Source organism: Xenopus laevis, chromosome 1L, assembly GCF_017654675.1.
Source record: "Xenopus laevis strain J_2021 chromosome 1L, Xenopus_laevis_v10.1, whole genome shotgun sequence".
In the NCBI taxonomy this organism is placed as follows: domain Eukaryota; kingdom Metazoa; phylum Chordata; class Amphibia; order Anura; family Pipidae; genus Xenopus; species Xenopus laevis.
The window spans coordinates 56,028,519-56,050,899 of record NC_054371.1 but is presented as its reverse complement, the minus strand read 5'-3'; the positions used below and the strand labels follow the sequence as shown (position 1 = coordinate 56,050,899).

General features: G+C 39.8%; 1 protein-coding gene across 5 annotated transcripts in view; it reads left to right on the top strand.

Annotated features, from left to right (window-relative positions):
* Nucleotides 1–8,387: 8,387 nt before the first annotated feature.
* The window catches only part of rapgef2.L (Rap guanine nucleotide exchange factor 2 L homeolog), a 202,550-nt gene continuing 188,556 nt past the window's right edge, over nucleotides 8,388–22,381 (top strand). For 3 of the 5 annotated variants that reach the window (XM_041581226.1, XM_041581231.1, XM_041581219.1), the window contains exon 1: nucleotides 8,389–8,902. In XM_041581226.1, the coding sequence (XP_041437160.1) occupies nucleotides 8,834–8,902 (69 nt within the window). In that variant the 5' untranslated portion in view covers nucleotides 8,389–8,833. Of the gene's footprint in view, nucleotides 8,903–22,381 lie in introns of all 5 variants that reach the window. The other 2 variants (XM_041581217.1, XM_041581234.1) reach the window with 2 other exon arrangements.

Here is a 22,381-nt window from a genome sequence, read left to right as displayed (position 1 = left end):
AAAACTCAATAGGCTAAGTTCTTTCTGGAGCAAAAGGACATGTGTCAAGACAGGGTGTAATGTAAAGTGAGGAAAACATGGAGCCTCCTTTACTTATGCCCTTGATGCAAGTACTTGGTGCTCATCCAGTAAGCATTTACATTTGAGACACAATTGCCAAGTATACAACCCCTTTCAGTATCAATAGTGGGAGTGAGTGGTATAATTAAAAAAAGCCCTCACAATATTATTATCTTATGTTTATATATTACCAACATATTCCTCAGCGCTTTACAGAAATGACACCTTATTTCCTGGTCAGTGGAGCTTTTAGAATCTAAAGTCCCTGAAACGTTCACTAGGACACATTTTTTTCAGGAGCCAGTTCACCTGTCTGTATGTTTGGAGAAAACAAGAGCACCTGGAAGCAGCCCACAAAATAACATATTTTTTGCATAACTGAAGCCTGGACCCAGTGCTGTACGGCAGCAGAGCTAATCCTAACCATTGCACCACTGCCATAGTGCTCTTCCACTGTTTACATTTTTCCCTGGGAAATCATTAGCCTCAGACTTTCTAGCTTCTTGTTAGAGTCCTGCAGCAGGTTGCATACCTGTGGGTACTGATGGGTTACCCACAAAATAGCAGGTAGGACTTTCAGGTGCAGGCAGAGATGGGGGGTTGTTGGGTTGTGGCTTTGCGGGTTTGCGAGTTTGCGGGTCGCAGGTCTTATCTATAGCAAGTTTTACTCTTTAACACATTTTTTAAACTTTTTTTTTGCATCGTCCACTTCTGATGAGGTCAGGTAGCTGGTCCAAAAAAAATGCAGGTTGTGGGTCGTGGGTTTGTATCAGGTCTGGGTTTTATAAATTGTTTCTACGCAGGACTCGACTCCTTGTCACATTAGTAACAAGACAAACATAGAGCATGAGGTTCTATATGGGTTATGCCAGGTCTTTCATGTGTTACTGTGCATAAATATGTTATCTGCAATCATGTGTGTGTAGTAGTAGTAGTAGTAGTAGTAGTGTAGTAGCATCACAAAACTAAGCTGCTGGTGTGTGCTGGAAATAAAATATGTGTGGTCTTTTACACATAGCAGATTTCATAACATGACTGTCAGCGGGCCTATCGGCTCCCAGCGGTAGAAGTCTGGACCAAGGAGGAAGCTTCAAGTAAAAATTCCTAGTTCAGCAGTATCCAAAAGGGTCAGGCAAAGGCGTAGTCAAATTCAAGCAAAGGTTTAAAAGGCAGGCAGCAAGAATCAGAATCAGGGTCAAGGCAGAAGTCAGGAATCCAGGAAACAGCAATTTAGGAACTTAGGGAACCCAGAAACACAAGTCAGCAATTCCTATAATCGGGCATTGTCAAGGCGTGGTCTTCAACCCAGATGAGTCATGGGTGCTGCCATCTTGGATGCAGTGGTGCCAGAGACTGGATCGCCATCGGTTGCTCCTGACAATGACCAGCTTGTTACATCAAATTCTGGAATTATTGGCTTTGCTTTGATACATTTGGTTTACTTTTTCTGCTTTTGTAAATCAGTGTGTATAGTCCCCTTAGTGCAGCCAGCATTTTGCCATGGCCAAATATTCACTAATAAACTTACAGATCTTACAGTATACAGGTAATTGTGTATTTGCATTGTTATATATATATATATATATATATATAGATATATATATATATGCTGAGCTTGGTATACTATATATGCAAGGAGAACTTCACCCAAATTAGTTTACTGCTGAGAACAACTTGTGTGACATGGTCCTTTTGCTGGCCATATATATTAATGAATATTTTACTGCTTGATAAATAGGCTAAATGTTTCTGCTAATACATTTTGTTGCATTCCTTTATTGCATGTGTCAAAAGTCTTGTTTTTACTGAATTATTATTTAATTATAGTAAATAGCCCCAACATATTTTGCAGTGATTTACTTCAGTCCTTGCCCCAGGAGAGCTTCTAGTGTAAGTTTCCAGTTTTATCTGAGCAAAGTTTATGGTTGTGGAAGTAAATCCACGTGGACACAAGGAAAATACATAAAATTCATGCAGGCAGTGGCCTGGCTGGAATCAAAGCTACAACCCCAGCACTGCAAGGCCACTATGCTGCAAAGACATGTAACCATGTATGAAGCGTAACGAATATGAAACATACAAGCATTTGCTGTGTGTTCCCCTGTGTTGGATCTTTCATATGTTCCACCACAGGGGAATGCAGGCGTTAATGCAGCCCTTTTTTCTTATTAGATTGTACTCATTGTGGCACAGCAAAGCTCAGAACGTATCAAGTTGTGTTTTACCTGTGTTTATTGCAAGCCTGCACCACCACCACAGTGAGTACACACTATTAGGGCTGCTTTAAATCCTACATTCCCTACCATGGAAGAGAATTCTGGTCATGCCCCTGGGAGGCACCATAGGGTGACTTGAAAAAATCTATGTGAGTTGACATGCCTGCATTGCTGGACTGCACTATTTGGATAAGAATACAATGTAATTAGTGCAGCCCTTCTAGATGCATTTTGTTCTACTGTCAGAGATTTTTCACATGATCTGTAACCTTAACTTACAAGGATTTATGAATTAGCCTTTTACAGCTCAGGATTAACTTAACCCATTCTGACTTAGTTTGCAATATAATAAGAGCTATTTAAGGTCTCCTTGCAGTGCACCCTCCAGTGGGTGTCCCATGAGAGAATGTTTTGTCTGGGTTCTTCAATATTTAGCTGTTTGAGGGGACCTTTTTACTGTCATCAGGGAAACTATATACTTGTTGTTTTTGTTGGTTATCTTCTCTTCTATGCTCACTCACATGTGTATTGCTTGTGTTACCAGATATGACTTATGTTCCTGTTCTGGCCCTCATCTACTCAGATCTCAGTTAACCACATCCTGGTTGCTAAGGTTGGTGACTCTAGCAGCCATTTACTCTACTAGTTTAAAATCCAAATTGTTGCCAAATAGAAAATATGCTAGATATTTCAGCATCCCTTTCTGTTATCTGGTTCTAAATCTTGATACAATGTAGCAAAGGATTTCTTTTAATCAGCTGACATGTAACATTGTTTTAGGAGTCAAAGCCAGGAATGCAGAGAATCTAAATTGACTTTTTTTAATAGCCAATGACTGAAACCACTGGAAATTTATTAGGAATGTATATTGGAAAGTTGCTTAAGAGCAGAGACGCGCTCAGAGAGCTCGGGAAGATTAGTCGCCTAGCGACAAGTCTCCTCTTTTTGGGGCGACTAATCTCCCAAACTGCCTTCCGCCGGCTAGAATGTAAATCGCCGGCGGGATGACAATCGGTGCGCTTCGGTTTCCGAAGTCGCCCAAAGTTGCCTCACAAGGAAATGTAAATCTAAAATGTAAGTCGCCGGCGGGAGGCAGTTTGGGGAGATTAGTCACCCTGAAGAAGAGGTGATTTATTGCCAGGCGACTAAATCTCCCCGAATCTGAGCGTTTGTCTCTGCCCTAAAATTGTTTCTCAATAGGCAAAAAAAAAAATTCCTCATGATTGTACACTGACTTACAATTTTATTAGCTAATAGTAGCTGATTGTTTGCTATTTGGTTATCACTTGTAAATATAATCATTATCGTTCCTTTAAAAATGTGCTATTTTTTTTATACAACGTACTTGTCTGGCATCGCTTTTTTTATCCATGGTTGTTATAATCACATTTTAAGATCTCTTCGGATTGTTATGGTTTAAGCATACCCCTAGGATATTAGGTAATAAAACAAACAATCTTACATCAGCAAAGCGATATATATTCTAGGCTTGTAATCTTATTTTTGTCCTGATAATCCCTCCCTTCCCCCTACAAGCTTTGTACGTGAATACTGAGCAGGGCCATTTATTGTCTCACTTAATGCACTGCCTTGCCCATTCTAAATCCTCTAACAAGCTGTTTAACCCATTTTATGGGAGTAAGATGTCATTTGTTCAAATGTCGCTCACTGTGGGTACTAAAATAGCCTAACCTAATTCCATCATTAGTTGTACTGTCACAGTTTTAAAGCAATTATAGAAAATTTTTTACTGCTCTCATTTATATGTTCAAGTCAAAGTTGTTTGTCATGGCTGGTAGGTAGCAAAATTTATCACTTGAGATATTGGACATCCATGGTAAAATGATTGGAAGAGAGTCAGTTCTAAGAAAGAATCAAGAGTAAATGCACCTGTGGCCCAAATCTCAAGCAAAGGCCCAATGCAAGAAAATGACCTTACTAACAGCTATACATTCCAGCTGTTTTCAGTCATGAACATGAAAGAGGTAGGGCTGACTGGTATGTGGGTGGAGTCCAAGGTGGATCAGGGATGGTCCCAGATTTACATGGCTGCTGCCTGAGCATGACCTAAAATAACCTAATTGTTTTTAAATCCCGAGCTGTATTTATATATAAAAAGAATATCACTACAGGCCTTCTCTGGCTTTTGCCTGTCCCTGTACTGCATGCTTCCTGAGCAGATCACTTTGAATACCAAGATGTGTAATTACTGTGGGCTGAAAAACTTCCCTATGATAAGTGGATGCCTAGAAAAGCAATTAACACTCCAAGTGAACCTCTCGCTCTCAACAGCTTGTGCAGAAATCACAGAATTCAGCCTACAGAACATTCTGTTAGGCTTGGGCTAGGATACAAATACACGCCCAATGCCTTAATCAAAGGATTATCTCTGTCCCCTATTTGCTATGCATAGAGTGAAACATTCAGCCATGACATACAGCCAAGACTATATTTATTTGCATGAATTAGCTATGCAATTTTCTTTCATGTGTTGAAGAGCCAGTGTCCTTATTAAAAAGAGCATTAAATGCAAATCTGTGTGGTGATGGGATAATAACACAATTAATAGAATTAATCGGTTACAGACTTCTAGGATTGCTACGACTAATATTAATTTCTTTATCTTGCATGTTTTCTAATTTTACAGCCATTCAGATCATCATGCAGACATACATCATGCAGTTTGCACGGAACTTCACAAACACACCATACCAAAGCCTAACAAAATGTAAGAGTCTACAATTGTAATCAAAGTCATAAACAGAAAAAAAAATTGCATAAATCAGAACAAATTTTCCTATTATTATTTGTTAGACAATTATAAAAGCAACAGTTGTTAATGCATTTTTTAAGACTTACTTAAAGGTAGGTTTTTTGGCTAAAATCAAGGGGTTCTCCTTGGCCCTTAAAATATATTTTTAATTAGTACTCTGATTGTAAGGCATACCCTATTAGGTAACAAGGCAATTAATTTTACATCAGCAACGTGAAATAAATATTTCTATTTCTCAATGTAAGATTATTTGCTAGACAATTATTACAGCAACATTTGTTAATGCAGTTTTTAAGACTTAAAGATTTAAAGATTTACTTTTTTTGGCTAAAATCAAAGGATTTTCTTAGTAATAAGTTTATTACATACTGTATACATTACAAATAGCTAAATTGATTTTGTGGTAAATCAACAGCAGATTGAAGCTACTGCAAATGTTTTGTTGCATTAATTTCTACATTATGGAATGCCAATATCTGATTGGTCAAATAGATCTAGTAAGCCACTGTAGGTGAAAGATTGATTTTTCCTGAACAAAAAGTAGTCACTGACCTCCTCCTGGATGATAGGACAGCCCCTGAAAAGTTTTATTGAATTCCATGTCCAAATAAATGATAATTTGATAACATAAAATAACACTGAAGGCTGGTTATGTATACAGGGATGTCTATACAAATATCCTTATAAATCTATATATGACAATACTACTACCAGTGCTTTTAAAGATAGTCATTAAAACAGAAAATAAATGTATGTATCTATAAATGTATGTATCTATGTATGTAGCTACCTGAACTGTACAGGCAGGCATTTCATTATCAAAAAATTTTTTGAAGAAATAGATTAGATTAAAGGCACCCTTGCACAGACAAAGCACAGACAAAGCAACTCTTCTAAGTCCAACAGGAATTTTGTTGAAGGCGATAAGGATGTTATAATCAGCCATCCCAACTAAGCAGATAGCCATCATCAGACAAGAGGATCTGTTTGATCTGGACACCCATGCACCAGAATAGATCAATGATTGGATCAGATCTATGCAGACCCATCAGGAGAGGACAGCATCATAAACTGATATGGTTCTCATTCAAAGACATGTTCTGCCCTGTCCAATAGATGGTCAGATACTGTCCATGCAGGCTGTTGTGAAGGCCCATTGTACAGAGGGGCTGAGTTGGCAATTCGGAGCAATTAGTTTTCCGAAGTTGCCCAAAGTTTCCCCTTGAGGCAACTTTGGGCGACTTCAGAAAACAAATCGTTCCGAGTGCCTTCCCGCCGGCGATTTTCATTATAGCCAGCAGAAGGCAGAGGAAGGCAGTTTGTGAAGATTAGAAGAGGAGATTTGTCGTCGGGCGACTAATCTCCCGAAATCTGCCTGTGCGCCCTGAACCTAAAAGTTTTCACCTGGTAAAAACCACAAGGCCTTTGACAAGTTGCTTTTTGAATCAAATATATATGTTTTCTGTTTTAAAAGGGAAAATGTACCCTCCCTTTTCACATGAATCCATCCATATGTGACTTGCTTTAATATGTCCTAGTTTGGCAGTGTTTCTCCTCTCTGGCAGGTGACTAAACTGCAACAAGATTTGTTTATACCTACATGATACTATACACTGCTCTAAATGGCACATGCAAAAACTACAAAGCACTGCGTATCTTGACAGCGCTATATAAATAAATGATGATGATGATGATGATGATAACTACTGTCATGCACATCAGCCATGTAATTGGCACAGATTCCGAAGCAAGAATTAAATGGCTAGTTCACATTTAAGTTAACTTTTAGTATGTTATAGAATGGCAAATTATAAGCAACCTTTCAATTGGTCTTCATTTTTTCTTTTTGACAGTTTTTAAATTATTTGTGTTCTTCTTCTGACTCTTTTCAGCTTTCAAATGGGGGTCATTGACCCCCAATTAAAAACATAAGCTCTGTTAGATTACAAATTTATTGTTATTGCTACTTTTTAGCACTCATCTTTCTATTTGAACACTCTAGTATTCATATTTCAGTCTCTTATTCAGATCAGTGCATGATTGCTAGGGTAATTTGGGCCCTAGCAACCAGATTGCTGAACTGCAAACTGGAGAGCTGCTGAATAAAAAGCTAAGTAAAAAAAATGAAAACTATATGCAAATTGTTTCATAATATCACCCGTTACATCATACTAAAAGTTAGTTTAAAGGCAATCGACCCCTTTAACTCATTTATTATGGGATATGAGCAAATGCTAAGAGGCATACTTCTGGGCACATTTCTGTGTTATAAGCACATGCTTTGGCCTAAACTAAAGTCTTTAGGCAGTGGCTAGTTGTTGTGTAGTTTGTACTTATACTGGTGCTTTCTGTAATAGAGCTTTGGCATAATACACTAGAGTTGCACTGAATCCAGGATTTGGCCTTTTTTAACGGGATTCGGATTAAGCCAAATCCAAGTACCTGGCCGAACAGAATCCGAATCCTTAAAATCGCAACATTTCATCACACAAATGAGAAAGTAAAAACTTTTTTAACCAAGCTTGATTATTGAAGGAAAAAAGTTAGGAGCAGGGGGGGGGGTTGTTGGAGAGGGGTTGCGGCTGGGACGTGGGCCATTGGAGAGAGGTTGCTCCTGGGTTTGGGGGCTGGTGACTTATTGTGGGGGCCTCTGAAATGCCAATCTGGTGGGCCCCAGCCCCTCCGCCCCCGGACCCCCAGTAGGGTTGCCATCTGGCGAGTAAGATTGATGCTTGATCCCAACGTTATTAAAAGATAAATATATAGGAAGGCCCTAACCCCCAGTCTGGTGTTGTTTAGGAGAGTGCTTCTCCCTCTAGTACTGGAAAGCTATTGATGTCAGATTTTGGGTTGAAGGTCGGGCTGCTTAGTATGACTTGTGCCAAAAGTCAGCCATGAAATCCTTCTGTTTGTAGTGTTTTTATCTCAGGTATTGCCTCTGGATTTGTCCTGACCAAATACCATTTCCCCTGTCTATTCTGACTCTGAGATGCCTCCTTATAACTATAAACATGAATGGCCATTAACTGATAAGTGTGTCACATGATGCTCTTTTTAGCACAATGTGTGTGTCTGTGTGTGTGTGTCTGTGTGTGTCTGTCTCTGTGTGTGTCTGTGTGTGTGTAAGGGCAAAATGTTGATAGAAATGATTTTATGGACATCAGCACCACATGACAGCTATTACAAACAAGGAATATGTTTGCCAGTGTTACTGAGTGATGCCTCTTCATATATGACACTCGAGGTGGGGGGGTTGTCTCCAGCAGCAGCTTCTTTTCTATGTACAAGATAAAGAAAGTGCAGACAGAGTCAGACAGGCGGCAGGGGGAGGCAGAGAGCTGCTGAGATTCAGTACAAGGAGTACAGGAAGGGGAAGGAGGAGGCGGTGCAGATCTGTTACTCGCACACCCTCTTCCTGCCCGGTGATGCCGCTAGTGCCCAGTGCCCCTCTCACCATGGCTGCAGCACTAAGTCTGCGTCTCGTGTGTGAGTACCTGGGGGCTGCTGCCCTCCACCCGACACACAAGTGACAGCTCGGGATTTCTTTTTCTTTTGTTGCCTCTGGATTTAGTTTTGTGGGCGCAGAGAGAGCGCCGGACAGCTGCGTGGGCTTGAGGTTGCCCCTGGCTTGGTATCGCGGGGAGGAGTAAGAGTTTCTGGACTGAGCATCCGAACAAGGCGGAGTACGGCCGGCCTTCAGCCTCCCAAGGGGGGGAACCACCATCCCCATCCTCCTCCTCCCTCTCCTCCTGCTGCTGCTGCCAAAGATCGGCGGAGCACAACTATGGCGTCCTATGTGGATAACAGTTTCAGGCAGTCAGTGATGAAGCCGCCGGCCGACAGAAGCGCGCAGGTATGGGCACACACTGTGTATTGGCATGTCTTATGGAAACTTCCCTGCCTTTACTCACAGTATCAATGTCTGGCTAATAAAACACTCCTAGGCCTATTACCAGCTGCAACTTCTTGTCTCAGAGTTTGTGTCTATAGAGGCAGGGCACGAGCAAATCTCATTTGGGGAGACAAAGTTGCAGCAACTTATATTCACTTGAAGTCGTTACGACATCACTTTCCTACTTCATCTGTTGGCATGGAACTCACACAAATGCTACAGTTTCCTTGAGGAAAATCAGATGTGCTTCATTCATTTCAGCAGTACATATAAATCATGTGCCCATGATCCAGAAATCTCCTGTAATTGTATTGCCTTGGGCTTTGCACATGACTTTACTGGGCACCTCCTTGTAGTGTGCAAAGGCCTTAATGCAGGCTGTGAGTTCAGGGACTGAGTAGCACCACAGTTTTGTAACACACACACATATATACAACTCAGCTGTTTAAACTTGTGGCCCTCCATCTGTTGTTGAACAACATAGAAGCGCTTGCTTTGTTGCTGTCATGTGACACAGAGTTGTAGTTTAGCAGCAGCTGCAGGGCAACAGGTTGGACATGCCTGATGGGATATAAATATAGAAATGTTTATATTAAGTTTATTCTTGTTATCATGATCCCTTTCTAAAGGAATAAATACAGATGGTTTTGGCCCTCACACACCCTGCCAACTTGGCTGAACAGAGATGCCTGGTGCACACCAGTCGCCTCCTAATGTTTACCCGAACAGAAAAATCCAGTGGCACACAGGACTAATACAACACTTTGAGTGTTTATTGCGGAGTGCGGTGCAATGTTTCGGGGCGGACCCCTTTGTCTAGCATGGTTGACAAAAGGGAAACATTGCAATAAACACTCAAGGTGTTGCTTGACAAAGGGGTCCGCCCCGAAACATTGCATTAGTCCTGTGTGCCATTGAAATGTTCCCTTTCTAAAGGAAACAATGACAGAAACTATCTCATTGGCAAATAAAATCCAAAGGGGAATCAATGAAATGCTTTCCTTCTTCACCGACACTAACAAAGCTAAAGAAATGGAACATGCTTGTTACCTTATTCAAAGCAACAAAGCCACAAATAATGCTTTGGAACAAATTAATCTAGTGAATTACTAACCCTCTTCTCTTTTATTAGGTGACCCATGATTGTTAATATGTTTTTTATGTAATTATGTAGCCTTACCTAACTTCTCTGTGTTATAGGTGGGATAATTGATAATCATGTCCCCCCCAAAATGCTTCTTACTTAAGTCTGTACCTCTCTGCTTAATGAGCTACAACTCTAGGAGGTCACGCAAGGAATGTTGGTAGTTGTAGTCCAACAACAGCTGGAGAATTAACACAGGCCAAGCCTGCCAAATGCCTTGTTTCAGAATATTTAGAGAGTTCTAGATTGAAGTAGTCGTCCCTTATGTGCAGAACGTAATTCACGATGACTGTTTATCAATAAATGGGTGTTATTTTAAATCCAGGTCTGTATATTCGTTTTCCCATCGGTATCTGCCAGCTTGTGAATTTACTAGTGCTCGTGGTACAGAAAGAGTAGTGTAGCCTGCCCCTAATTAATGCTACTCTCCTCCCTGAAGGAGTAACACTATGGCATAAATAATGCGGGCATTTCCAGGAGGCTGCATGGCTACATTTCACATGACATCACTTGTCACAAGGTTGCTTGTTGTATGCCTTTCTCCTGGCAGCGCTGAATGTAATCCCATTCTAATGACGGCATTTGTTCTGGCTTGTCAACATGGAATTTAAAGAAAGAAAAATATAATCCATTGTCAGTGGCCGGTATAATTGGTCTCACGTCCTTTTAGGCTGAAGAAAAACGAATTTTTTTTTCTATAAAATTATGAATTATGCTTTCCAGCCCTGGTATTGAGATAGTGTAATGTCTTTATCTAATGGCCCCACTAATAGCTGAGATTTTTACTACCCACAATTAACTTAGTTCAAGTTGTTGCAATCCTTTCTTATGTGTTTATATTCTAGCAGACATTTGCAGTGGAATTGTTAGGTTTGACAGAATAAACTTTTCTCTAAGTCCAAACGCAAAACTTCCCAGTGACATATGTGTTGGATGTATAAAACAGTGTTTAAATGGGTTGTTCACTTTTAAATTAAAGGGGTTCTTCACCTTCCAACACTTTTTCCAGTTCAGTTGGTTCATCAGAAATAAAGACTTTTTCCAATTACTTTCTATTATCTATGTGTGACTGTTTTCCTAATATTGAAGCGTAAAGTCTAATTGTTCTCCTTTGTAGAGCAGCTCTGGGAGGGGGGGTCGTCGACCCTATAAACTGTTCTAAATTGATACATTTCTTATTTTAAGTCCTGCTGAGCAGAATCCCTAGGTTTCATCAAAGGCAGCTGTTAGAATTGATAAAATAGTTGCTAATATTCAAAAGATACTGTTGAGAAATGTATCAACTAATGTAGCAAATAAATGTATCAAATTGTAACAGTTCTGAGTCTGCCCCTGAAATACGGAGCTGCCAGACTGAAACATCAGAGACGGGAACCTTAAACTTAGATTTTGGAAAAACGGTAAACCTTTAAAAAGGAAACAAATTGATAACAGTCTATATTTCTGGAGAACAATGAAAACAACTCAACTGAAAAAGTGTTTGGAAGGTGAACAACCCCTTTAACTTTTAGTATGACGTGGAGTGATATTGTGAGATGATTTCCAATTGGTTATCATTTTTTTTTTTTATTTGTTGTTTTTTTTTTAGTTATTTAGCTTTTTATTCAGCAGCTCTGCAGTTTGCAATTTCAGCAATCTGGTTGCTAGGGTCCAACTATCCCTAGCAACCATGCATTGATTTGAATTCGAGACTGGAATATGAGAGGGCCTGAATAGAAAGATCAGTAATGAAAAGTAGAAATGCCAATTAAAAAGTTGCTTAACATTAGCCATTCTATAACATACTTAAAGGTGGACCACCCCTTCAATATTCTATTTAGTACAAGCGCTTGTGATGCTGTTATACATATCATTCTCCAACGTGGTTCCAGGAACTGTGTAAGTGTCACCTAGTCCCCCTGACATACCCCTGTGTCTAGTAGTTTGCTCCAATGAGCAAACCAATGGTGAGCAGCTAAGTGTAAGTAAGGGGTTTGGTTCCATAAGGTTTCTGCTAAACAGTAACTTGCAGAGATGAACTAGGATTTCTGTTTAAGTAACATCAATGAGGGGGACAAAAGGGCAGAATGCAGGATTACTGCTAATGTGCAAGTTTATTGCAATCCACACGACATGTTTCGGGCATCACAGGCCCTTTTTTTTTTTTTTAGGGCATGAGATGCCCGAACCATGTCATATATTGCAATAAACTTGCACATTAGCAGTAATCCTACATTCTGTCCTTTTGTCCCCCTCATTGATGTTACTTATTATATACTGTCTTTGAGTGTATAACTACAGTGTGAAGGATAGAATATCTGTTTCACAGCTGTTGGAATTTGGTATTCATGGGTGAAAGGGAACCAGTCATTGAAATAAAATGTATTTACACATACAGGAAATATTCTGTAATACTGAGTAATAGTGAATTAATTAATCTTTACATTTACTTCTTGAAAAATGTATATGTTTACTGCTTGTATGTTCAAATGGGTTTCCTTGTGTGATGTCTGCTTCCCTCCTGACTAATGTAGCCTATGGTTTCTCAATAAAGGTTCGGTGTAGTAGCTAGAATCACATCTTGCTTAATTCTCATTTATCTAAAGCCTTTGTGTTACTAATACTAGGACTAGACAATGTAAAGAACGGGTAGATGAACCAAAGGGAGCCAAAACTATAATAGAACATTTAGACCCATGCCTATTTAAAGAATGAATTGAAAGCAATATGTAGTACTTGTCAGAACACAACTGTGTTTTTGTCATTGTTTGAAACCTCCTCTATTTGCTTCAGGACACCTTTACCTTCTGGGTTCTAGAGTAAGGCGTGGTGACTTGTCTGTGCTTCTAATCCTGTCCTCAGGACACATTACCAGGGTATGATCTCGGGACATTCTCTCGAGGGAACAGCGGGGTTAAGCAAATGGATGGGTGGATGTGACAGGTCCACCTGTGCTCCTGCTGTATGTGGATATTTTGAGATGCGCTGCTTGGAGGGGGTAGGGTAGAGGGAGAACAGGTTTGGAAACAGCCTTTTGAGTTTGGCTATTTCAGTGTTAGAGATGGTACTAGACACCACACTGCCTTAATTTTACCTTCCAAATTATTATTATAGTGATAATGTTGTTGGTAATAAAGTGACAGCTGCTCGGTTACAGAATGGTTCAGTAGTAGGAAACACATGGTGACCCCATTTGCAGCTGCCTGGGGTTGACCAGAAATCCACCCCAGTAAAGTGCTCTGCCCTTCCATCCCCTGCCTTCTTCCTAATCACAGTGGGAGGAAAGGCAGTTATGTAGTCAAACTCCCAGTTAATTACTCTGCATAACAAACCTCTATTTATTATACATCTATACTGGCAGCATAGAGGTGGGAAGAGGAGCTCATCCTAATGAGCTCTTATATTATTGCACTGGGAGCTAGAGTGCCAAAAATCATTTCTTCTCTTACCTCAGAGCATCTGCAGACCCAGTTAGATAAATAAACCAATTGGTGCCCACTGTTTAATATTTAAAAGCATTTCCAAATCAACCTTTTTTAATAAAAAAAACTAAACATAATAAGGCTCACTTACTTAGTTCGCTGCAGCAGGTAGAGTGCAAATTTGTGTTGTAATCCCATTTGTGCTCACATGTGCCCTGATTATTTTCTTTTCTTGATTATTATTTTTCTTTTTTTATTTTATTTTCTAAAAGCATAATGCTGCTCTGTCAAAAAAACACAGATTTCTTTCATTCTAATGTGTATACAAGGGCTTCTGTATCAGACTTCCTGGTTTCAGCATGCTCCTCCTCTCCCTGCTGAAATCTGAGCTCAGAGCTATGAGCAAGCAGAGAGAGACTCAGGCAAGAAGTGATGTCACAGCAAGCTAATATGGCAGCTGCTATCCTAAACAAACAAAGACCGTGTCTAGAGCTGTTTACTCAGGTATGGAAAAGCATTCTAAAGGAAAAAAATGGTGTTCGAACTTGGACTGTTGTGGCTAATCTATTGGCAATAAACTGCCTTGGTAGCTTTCTTTCTCGTTTAAGGTGGCCATAGACGCACTGAAAATATCGTATGAAAACATTTTCATACGATATTCTGTGCGTGTATGGTAGGAGGTGAGCCGACTGATATTGGGATGGCCAGAAAATTTTGATTGAGCGCCTTTAAAGGCACCCAAACATCGGCCATTGTTAGTGCTGAATTGTCAGATACAGGTAGAATTCTATTGTTTCTACCAGTATATCTGACGATTTAGCTCTACACTTGCGAACTGAAACAAACAATCTTTCCTGGAAAGATCGTAATTATAACATCAATTGCCACATTAAGAATCCACAACCTTAACATGTTGCTGAACACATGAAACCATTGATGGTTTTTTAGAAGTATATACAGGTTTGGCATCCATTATCTGGAAACCCGTTATCCAGAAAGCTGTCTCCCATAGACTCCATTTTATCCAAATAATCCAGCTTTATATTTTTCTCTGTAGTAATATAACAGTAGCTTGTACTTTATCCAAACTAAGATATAATTAATCCTTATTGAAAGCGAAACCAGCCTATCAGGGTTATTTAATGTTTACATGTAAGCTGTGATGGTCCAAATTATGCAAAGATACGTTATGCGGAAAACCCAAGGTCTCAAGCATTCTGGATAACAGACCCCATACCTTTCCCACATATGAAAATGTTAGTGAGATGGCAGCTCTTCAGATATTGTTTTTATGACTTCCCAGTAATCGTTGACTTGATTTATTAGTGCAGTGAGGTCTGACTGTAACAGGCTGCTTAATTTAATACTTTTATTTTTGGAAATATCCCTACAGATTCCACTTTTGTGCTCACATGAAATATTAAACACTCAGTTACTGGTCATTTTGTATAAAACATCCCCTTCCCCTCTTATTTTATTTCTTTCTTTTTATTGGTCCTTTATTTTAATGATCCATTCAGTAGATTGTGACCAGCAGTAGCAGCTGGCTTTTGGTTTAGAGGGTTTAGGAGCAGAAGAGCAGTTAATTGATTTTTCTCAAATACTATCCGTGAGTGTTTCAGAAGGAGACAGCCTTTAACCACCCCATAATTGTAGCCTTTACTATCGTAAGATGCACTGCTTTAAATAAGATTACCAGCAATATGTCTGTGCATAATTCCCTGGATTTATATAATCCTCAATTGACCAAACACTGTAGGAAAGACTGTATATGGTAATTTTATTTGCACTTCTTTAATATCTGTACTGTCCAACTATAGAGTTGGTTAGCGGGATTTATTTAGTAACTGTGTGAAATAAAATAGGTTAAGACACTGTGCTGAGAAGCTGAAACGCTGCCACTAAATAATACAGTAAGGATCTGTGTGCCAAGGTATTGGTCTATATGCCCAGGTGTATTTACCCACGGTTAATATTCTGTGTGTTCTGGGTCATTCACTTAGTCTCTCAGTCAGCCAGCAGATATTGAGGGTATATTTATTATTGCAATGGAGAGGCTCCCAAATTAGCCATGGCTATTTCCTTCTGGAATATGATCTTCTTGTATCTAAATCAAGCATCAGTAGTTGGCAGTGGATTGATGATGGCGTTAGTAGCATAATCTCAAAATTCACATTTTTTTTTTTTTGGTTTATTTGTTTTCCTGATCAAACTCTGATGCAGTCGCTTGATCACACTTATTAATACTTTTTGTGGTCCAAAGATCTTTGACAGACTTTTCTGTAGAAGACTTGAAGGTTCCTCTTGTAGAGATTTTGGGAGACTGGAGTGACACATGGGTTTTTATCACCAGCGATTCACATTATTGCCTATGGGAAAGCTTTTTACTGGAGAGTGCAGGAGATTAGTTGACCAGAGAAGCAGCGATTTAACGCTAGCGATTAATCTCCTGGTCTGTCACTGCCCTAAGGGGCATATTTATTATGTGATGTAAAAAAACGCTGGATAATACACCACACATCACCAGGCTTCGCTGTGTAAATAGCAGCATCAATTTTTAACTTTTTTTCTTGGAGTGACTTTCGCTGGAAGCAATGCAAAGTAGCCGCATGGTGTAAAATAAAACACTCCTGGATAAATTTGCCGTTTATTTTACACAGTTTGTTATACCATTTTTTCAGCGAATTTCATTTTACACAGCATAATAAATATGTCCCTTAGTCTGTGTGCAACCAACCTCCGCTAACATCTGCAGTTGTAGCACAACATTGGCTGTGCCGGGACAGTACAGGTGTGTTGCATTTGTATACAATACATGCCTTGTTCGGCATGGACACACATGCGGTTTTACGGCGCGATTTTTAAAATACGCTAACCTAGTGTGCCATTACCTAAGCTTGAAACCGCTAAGCATATTCACGTAGCGATCAGCTTTTTTTAAAAACCGCGCCGTAAACGCCCATAAAACCGCATGTGTGTCCATTTCCTTAGGAAGTAGTTCTAAACGTTCGACTGTGATTCCGTCATCTGCATAAGTGTTGAAGCATGGCCAAAGAGATTTATTGCAGCTCATCCTAAGACCCTATATTTACTAACACTTTTTCTTCAACGACAACCCTGTGTCAAGGTCTGCTACTTAGCTTTTTTTTTCACTTTGCTTTATCATGCCTTGAAGCTGGTTGCACGGATTCCCAAAGGGAAAGCAACACTCGTGTTGCAGTGACTTCACTGTTTGTTACCTTTGTTCTCTGCATCTCATGGGAAATGTAGCTCTTCATTGTAAGCCCCACATTCTATGTCGGCTAAGGACATAGAATACAGTGGGGCTAATTGCGAAGCACAAAAAGGCACAGATCATTATTCCCCCCCCCCTCGTACCACTCCTTTTTTTCCAACAAGCATCTGTAATTGCACCCATCTTTATGTTCATTTGTAATTGCACAAATAATGTCCTTGTGCCATTATTTTTCTTTTCTGTAAATGAATGTGCATGCGCTTATTTCTTACAGTCAACGTTTTCATATTTAGGCGTGTAGTATTTTAGTGCTGTATAGTGAGTCCTTTTTCTGTTAATCTGGTAAAATTCCTTTATATGTCAGTGTTACGTATCAGGTCTGGAAAGTGCTCTTTTTGCAGTTGTTTCGCATTCCTCACTAATGGAACATTTTCTTCCTCGTATTTTGCTGACATCTGTATATATTCCATTGCAGCATGCTTCTTATAAATGATTGTCGTACCTTAGCCAGGGCATTGACTGTTTAGGCTACGGGCATAACCTATAGATATATATCCCAAAACTCACCCTGTGTTTGGCTGACTTTACAGAACATGAGTCACAAAATGTAGAGATCCTCTTTCTGAAAGACTCCACCTGTAAATCAGTGGGATGGATCAGACCGCTTTATTGGTGCTTTCAATGTAACACATTTCAAAGGGGTGGTTCACCTTCATGTTAACTTTTAGTATGTTATAGAATGGGCAGTTTTTTTTTTTTTAATTATTTGTCTTCTTTTTTTTGAGTCTTTCCAGCTTTCAAATGGGGGTCACTGACCCCTTCTAAAAAAAAACGAATGCTCTCTCTGCACATTTATTGTTATTGCTACTTTGTATTACTCATTTTCTACTTAGGCCTCCCCTATTCATATTCCAGTGTCTTTATCAGTTCAGTACATGGCTGCTATGGTAATTTCAACCTTAGCAACAAGATTGCTGAAATTTTTGCTGCTGGATAAAAAAAGCTAAATAAAGAAAAAACTACAAATAATAAAAAATGAAAACCAATTGCAAATTGTCTCAGCATATCACCCTTTACAACATAGTAAAAGTTAACTCAAAGGTGAACAACCCCTTTAAGAACATTGTATCCTTCCTTTATTTAACATACATTTTCCTCCTTCCTTGTCTGCCCAACCTCCTGCTCTGCACACTAGGCCAAGCACCGACCTAGGTTACCAGTAGGGATGTTGCTATATCTCACGGGCACAGGTCTGCATCTAGGACTATGAATTAAAATGGGATCATTATTTATTACATAAAAGCACATATGGTATTTTTTCCGCTGGCTGTTTTTCAGCCTTCAGAGAAGCACCAGAATCCTATTGTGCAGCCTGTTGTTTACTTTATTGGAAAACAATATACAATCTGCACAGTTGCATTTGGGCACTGCTCTGCTGGCAGATTATATGCCACATGTGCCTTATTCTGTGTGCTACACATTAACAGAACAGTCATTGTGCATGCTGCCAAGTGTTTAAAAAAAAAATAAATAAACTTCCACTTCAAGGGGTTAATAAGGCCTTAATAAAATAAGTTAATAAGTAGCATGTGCCACTCAGCCTGGATTTTAGGGATAGCTGCGTCCCGGGAGCTGCAGTTCTAAGTATTCAATGAGGTTTTGTAAGTGCCAGTTTGGGCATGGCTATAATTTCACAGAAGGGCAGCAGATGGGTTGGGTCCATAACAAAAGTCCAAAGGGAGGACTTGCTGTACGTGAAAAGTGGTACTGCAACAATTCCTATTCATTTACACTCACTGTAGCATGTCCTGCTGGGAACGTAATTCCCCTTTGGCTGAGAAAAGGCAAAAGTGCTGTAAGATGATGAAACTGAGTTGTGAGGTTTCGTTTTGTGTGGGATTTAATATGGTGCTGTGCCCTGCTTGCAGCCACTCTTACACACATGCCATTTGCCAGTATTTTGAAAAGGTTATTGCTCTGCAGTACATTGCTAGGAAGCATCTTAACCTTTTGAGGAATTTTTACTGCGTGACATGTTGACAGCCAATATAATGTTTTCCTACAACTGTAAAAGCAGTGTGTACAATAATGGGCTCGGCCAGTCCTCACAAAGAGCTGGAAATGTCAGAGGCCCTTTATTTGCACATTACTTTTCCGGTTTATGATTTTTTTTTTTTTTTGGTGCTTCATGTTACAACATCGACATAATTGCATGGTGGCACAGGGGTTAGCTTTGCTGCTTTGCAGTGCTGGGATTTTATGTTCAAATCCAGCCAAGGGACTCTCCGCAAAGAGTTTGATGTTCACTTTGTGCTTGGTGTGGGTCTCCTCCAGGTACTCCAGTTTCCACCGATGCTCCAAAACAAAAAGACAGGTTAACTAGCTTTTTACAAAACTGACCAGAATGTGTGAATATAATAAGGCTTGAGGGAGTGCACTCCACTGTGTCAGGGATGGATGTGAATGATTCATTATCCCCTAAAAAAAAGAAAGGATAATAATAATTATTAAAGAACAGACTGTAGTACCAGACTCTTGTTTATCATCCATACAACAGAATAAGTCCTGCTGGGCAGGATGGTAGTTGTGGCTCATGACAACGGGGTTCCAGATAACAGCATTATTCTCCAGGTTAAGGTCATGCAGCTGGGCAATTTATAGCAAGTTTGGATTCCTGAATATGTCTGATGACTGAGTAGTAGGCCTGCCACTGCCTATTGCTGAGTATTAAAATCCAAAATGTAGTGAGAAACTGTATGTGCTTTTCTATACAGAGGCGAAAGAGAGTGTCACCCCCTCGTGCAGATTACCTTCATCATTCCAGATTGGCAGATTTAACAACTTTCAACTTTTTAATGGGTTCCATATGACTCTGACATATAGCCTAAGAAATGTTATTTTTTGTGCTGGGAGGGAGGCTAATGCTCTCTTGGACTGTATTTATGACCATGTGCCTTTCAAGGTGTTTGTGGTATTTGTTTCCCAGTGTTTACTTAGGTGCCTTGAAATCTGGCACTTATGTTGCATTAGATTGCAGTACACTTATATTCTGCAAAGCATACCATTTAAATGTGAAATTTACCCTGTTTACGAACAGTGTGTGTGTTTTATCTGCCATATTACTTGTCACACTGATATAAACTGCATTAGAACAGCATCTCCCTTTGTTCTTTCCTTACTGTAATGTATTCAGCCATTCTATTAAATGAAAGGGAGATCAACAAAGAGTAGAAAGAAGAATAATAATGGACTTTTTTCCTTATTTCTGTTTTGTACATATGAAATGCTGTTGTACTTGCGATGATGGGCCTGTTGTTTCTGGCACACTTATTCATCACACCTTCACAGGACTGTATTGCACACTGTAATTGTTATTCGCATTATCGTCGTATACAAACATCGCACCTTTAAGCCCTTGAAAATATGTGCAAATCACAAACACAAAAATGCAGTAAAAAAAAAAAAACGGGCGTTACAAATGTAACACTTTGATAAATATTGATGTTTCTTGCGCCTGTGACAAGAGGACCCTGAACGCCAACAGTCTTTTCTCGCACCTTATTTTTCTTTCCGTAACAAAATAATCCAACTGCCTGAAATGGTTTAGTTTATTTTTTAATGAAAGGAGTTTAACGTTCAGTGCGCTAATCTTTCTTATATGTTGGAGGTCTGCTATAAAAGGGAGATTCCTGAAATGCTTTTGCAATACTTAGCCACTGTAATCCTGTGTACATTGTCTAGGCCTATTAGCTTTAATTTGGCTCTCAGTACTTGATGCTAAACTACAACTTTAAATCAATGCAGATTTCAAATGTACATGTATTTCCAATTTGCTACAGATTGTGAGATATTCAATCTCTATATATGTATGACAGGCCTGGGTTTATGCTTTCCTGGCAGGGGGTCGCCGACCCCTTTCAACCCTTGATTCCAATAGCGTGCAGCTAATTAACGTATGTAGAGTGTGGGCATTCTAAGCATTAAAGCCTACTGCGTATGGGAGTTCCTTTTGCCTGAATCTGCATATGTATTATCAGATTGGCTCTTCTATTCCCTGCTGCTAATAATCAGTGGTAGTGAGAGGGGGCTCTGCTGTTTAGGCTGCAACTCAGATTGCATTTTTCAGTTTTCTAACTGCGTTGTGTCACAGAATCTACCTGCCTAACCAGTCCTTTGACTGCAGCTCAGATTGTTTGATTTTTTTAAATGTATCTGTGTGGTGCTGTCTAAAGAAAGTTAATGATCTGAGCTGCAGTCAAAAGTTTTCTTTTACTGGGAATTTAGGAAAGCAGATTCTGTAACACATTGTAGTTAAAAAAAACTGTTATTGGAGCTGCTGTCAAACATATTTTTTATGAGCGGCAGGCACATACTGGCACTACTAGGAAGTTGAGCGCTGTGATCCAAACTAATGATGATTAGCTTAGCTTCAAGAGATGGAGTCAGAGGACAAATAAAATACAGAGGGATTGCGGGACCAATAAAAAGACAGAAAAGAACTTGAATGAGAGCAAAGTAAGGGCAATGAATATATACACTATCATCACGTTACCATGTGACCCCCTCCACCATACCAAGTGATGCTTCTCCTGCAATCATACAAAGTTATGCTCCTCCTACATCCATACCAAGTGATGCTCCTCCTACAACCATACCAAGTGATGCTCCTCCGACAACCATACCAAGTGATGCTCCACCTACAACCATACCAAGTGATGTTCCTCTTACAATCATACCAAGTGATGTTCCTCTTACAACCATACCAAGTGATGTTCCTCCTACAACCATACCAAGTGATGCTCCTCCGACAACCATACCAAGTGATGCTCCTCCTACAACCATACCAAGTGATGTTCCTCCTACAACCATACCAAGTGATGCTCCTCCTACAACCATACCAAGTGATGCTCCTTCTACAACCATATCAAGTGATGCTCCTCCTACAACCATACCAAGTGATGCTCCTCCTACAACCATACCAAGTGATGCTCCTCCTACAACCATACCAAGTGATGCTCCTCCTACAACCATACCAAGTGACGCTCCTCCTACAACCATACCAAGTGACGCTCCTCCTACAACCATACCAAGTGACGCTCCTCCTACAACCATACCAAGTGACGCTCCTCCTACAACCATACCAAGTGACGCTCCTCCTACAACCATACCAAGTGATGCTCCTCCTACAACCATACCAAGTGATGCTCCTCCTACAACCATACCAAGTGATGTTCCTCCTACAACCATACCAAGTGATGCTCCTTCTACAACCATATCAAGTGACGCTCCTCCTACAACCATATCAAGTGACGCTCCTCTTGCAACCATATCAAGTGACGCTCCTCTTGCAACCATACCAAGTGATGCTCCTCCTACAACCATACCAAGTTATTCTCCTCCTACAACCATATCAAGTGATGCTCCTCCTACAACCATACCAAGTGATGCTCCTCCTACAACCATATCAAGTGATGCTCCTCCTACAACCATACCAAGTGATGCTTTTGCCTCCACACACATTCCAAAGAATTTAAATATGTGTTTTAGGGTAATGTAAAATATGGGATTTCTTATGTTGGGATTTTTAATGAGAATGTATTCACAAGTGAGTAAATGAAGTGCAGAGCTTTATAGTGAAGTTAGGTATAAAAAGGTGAACA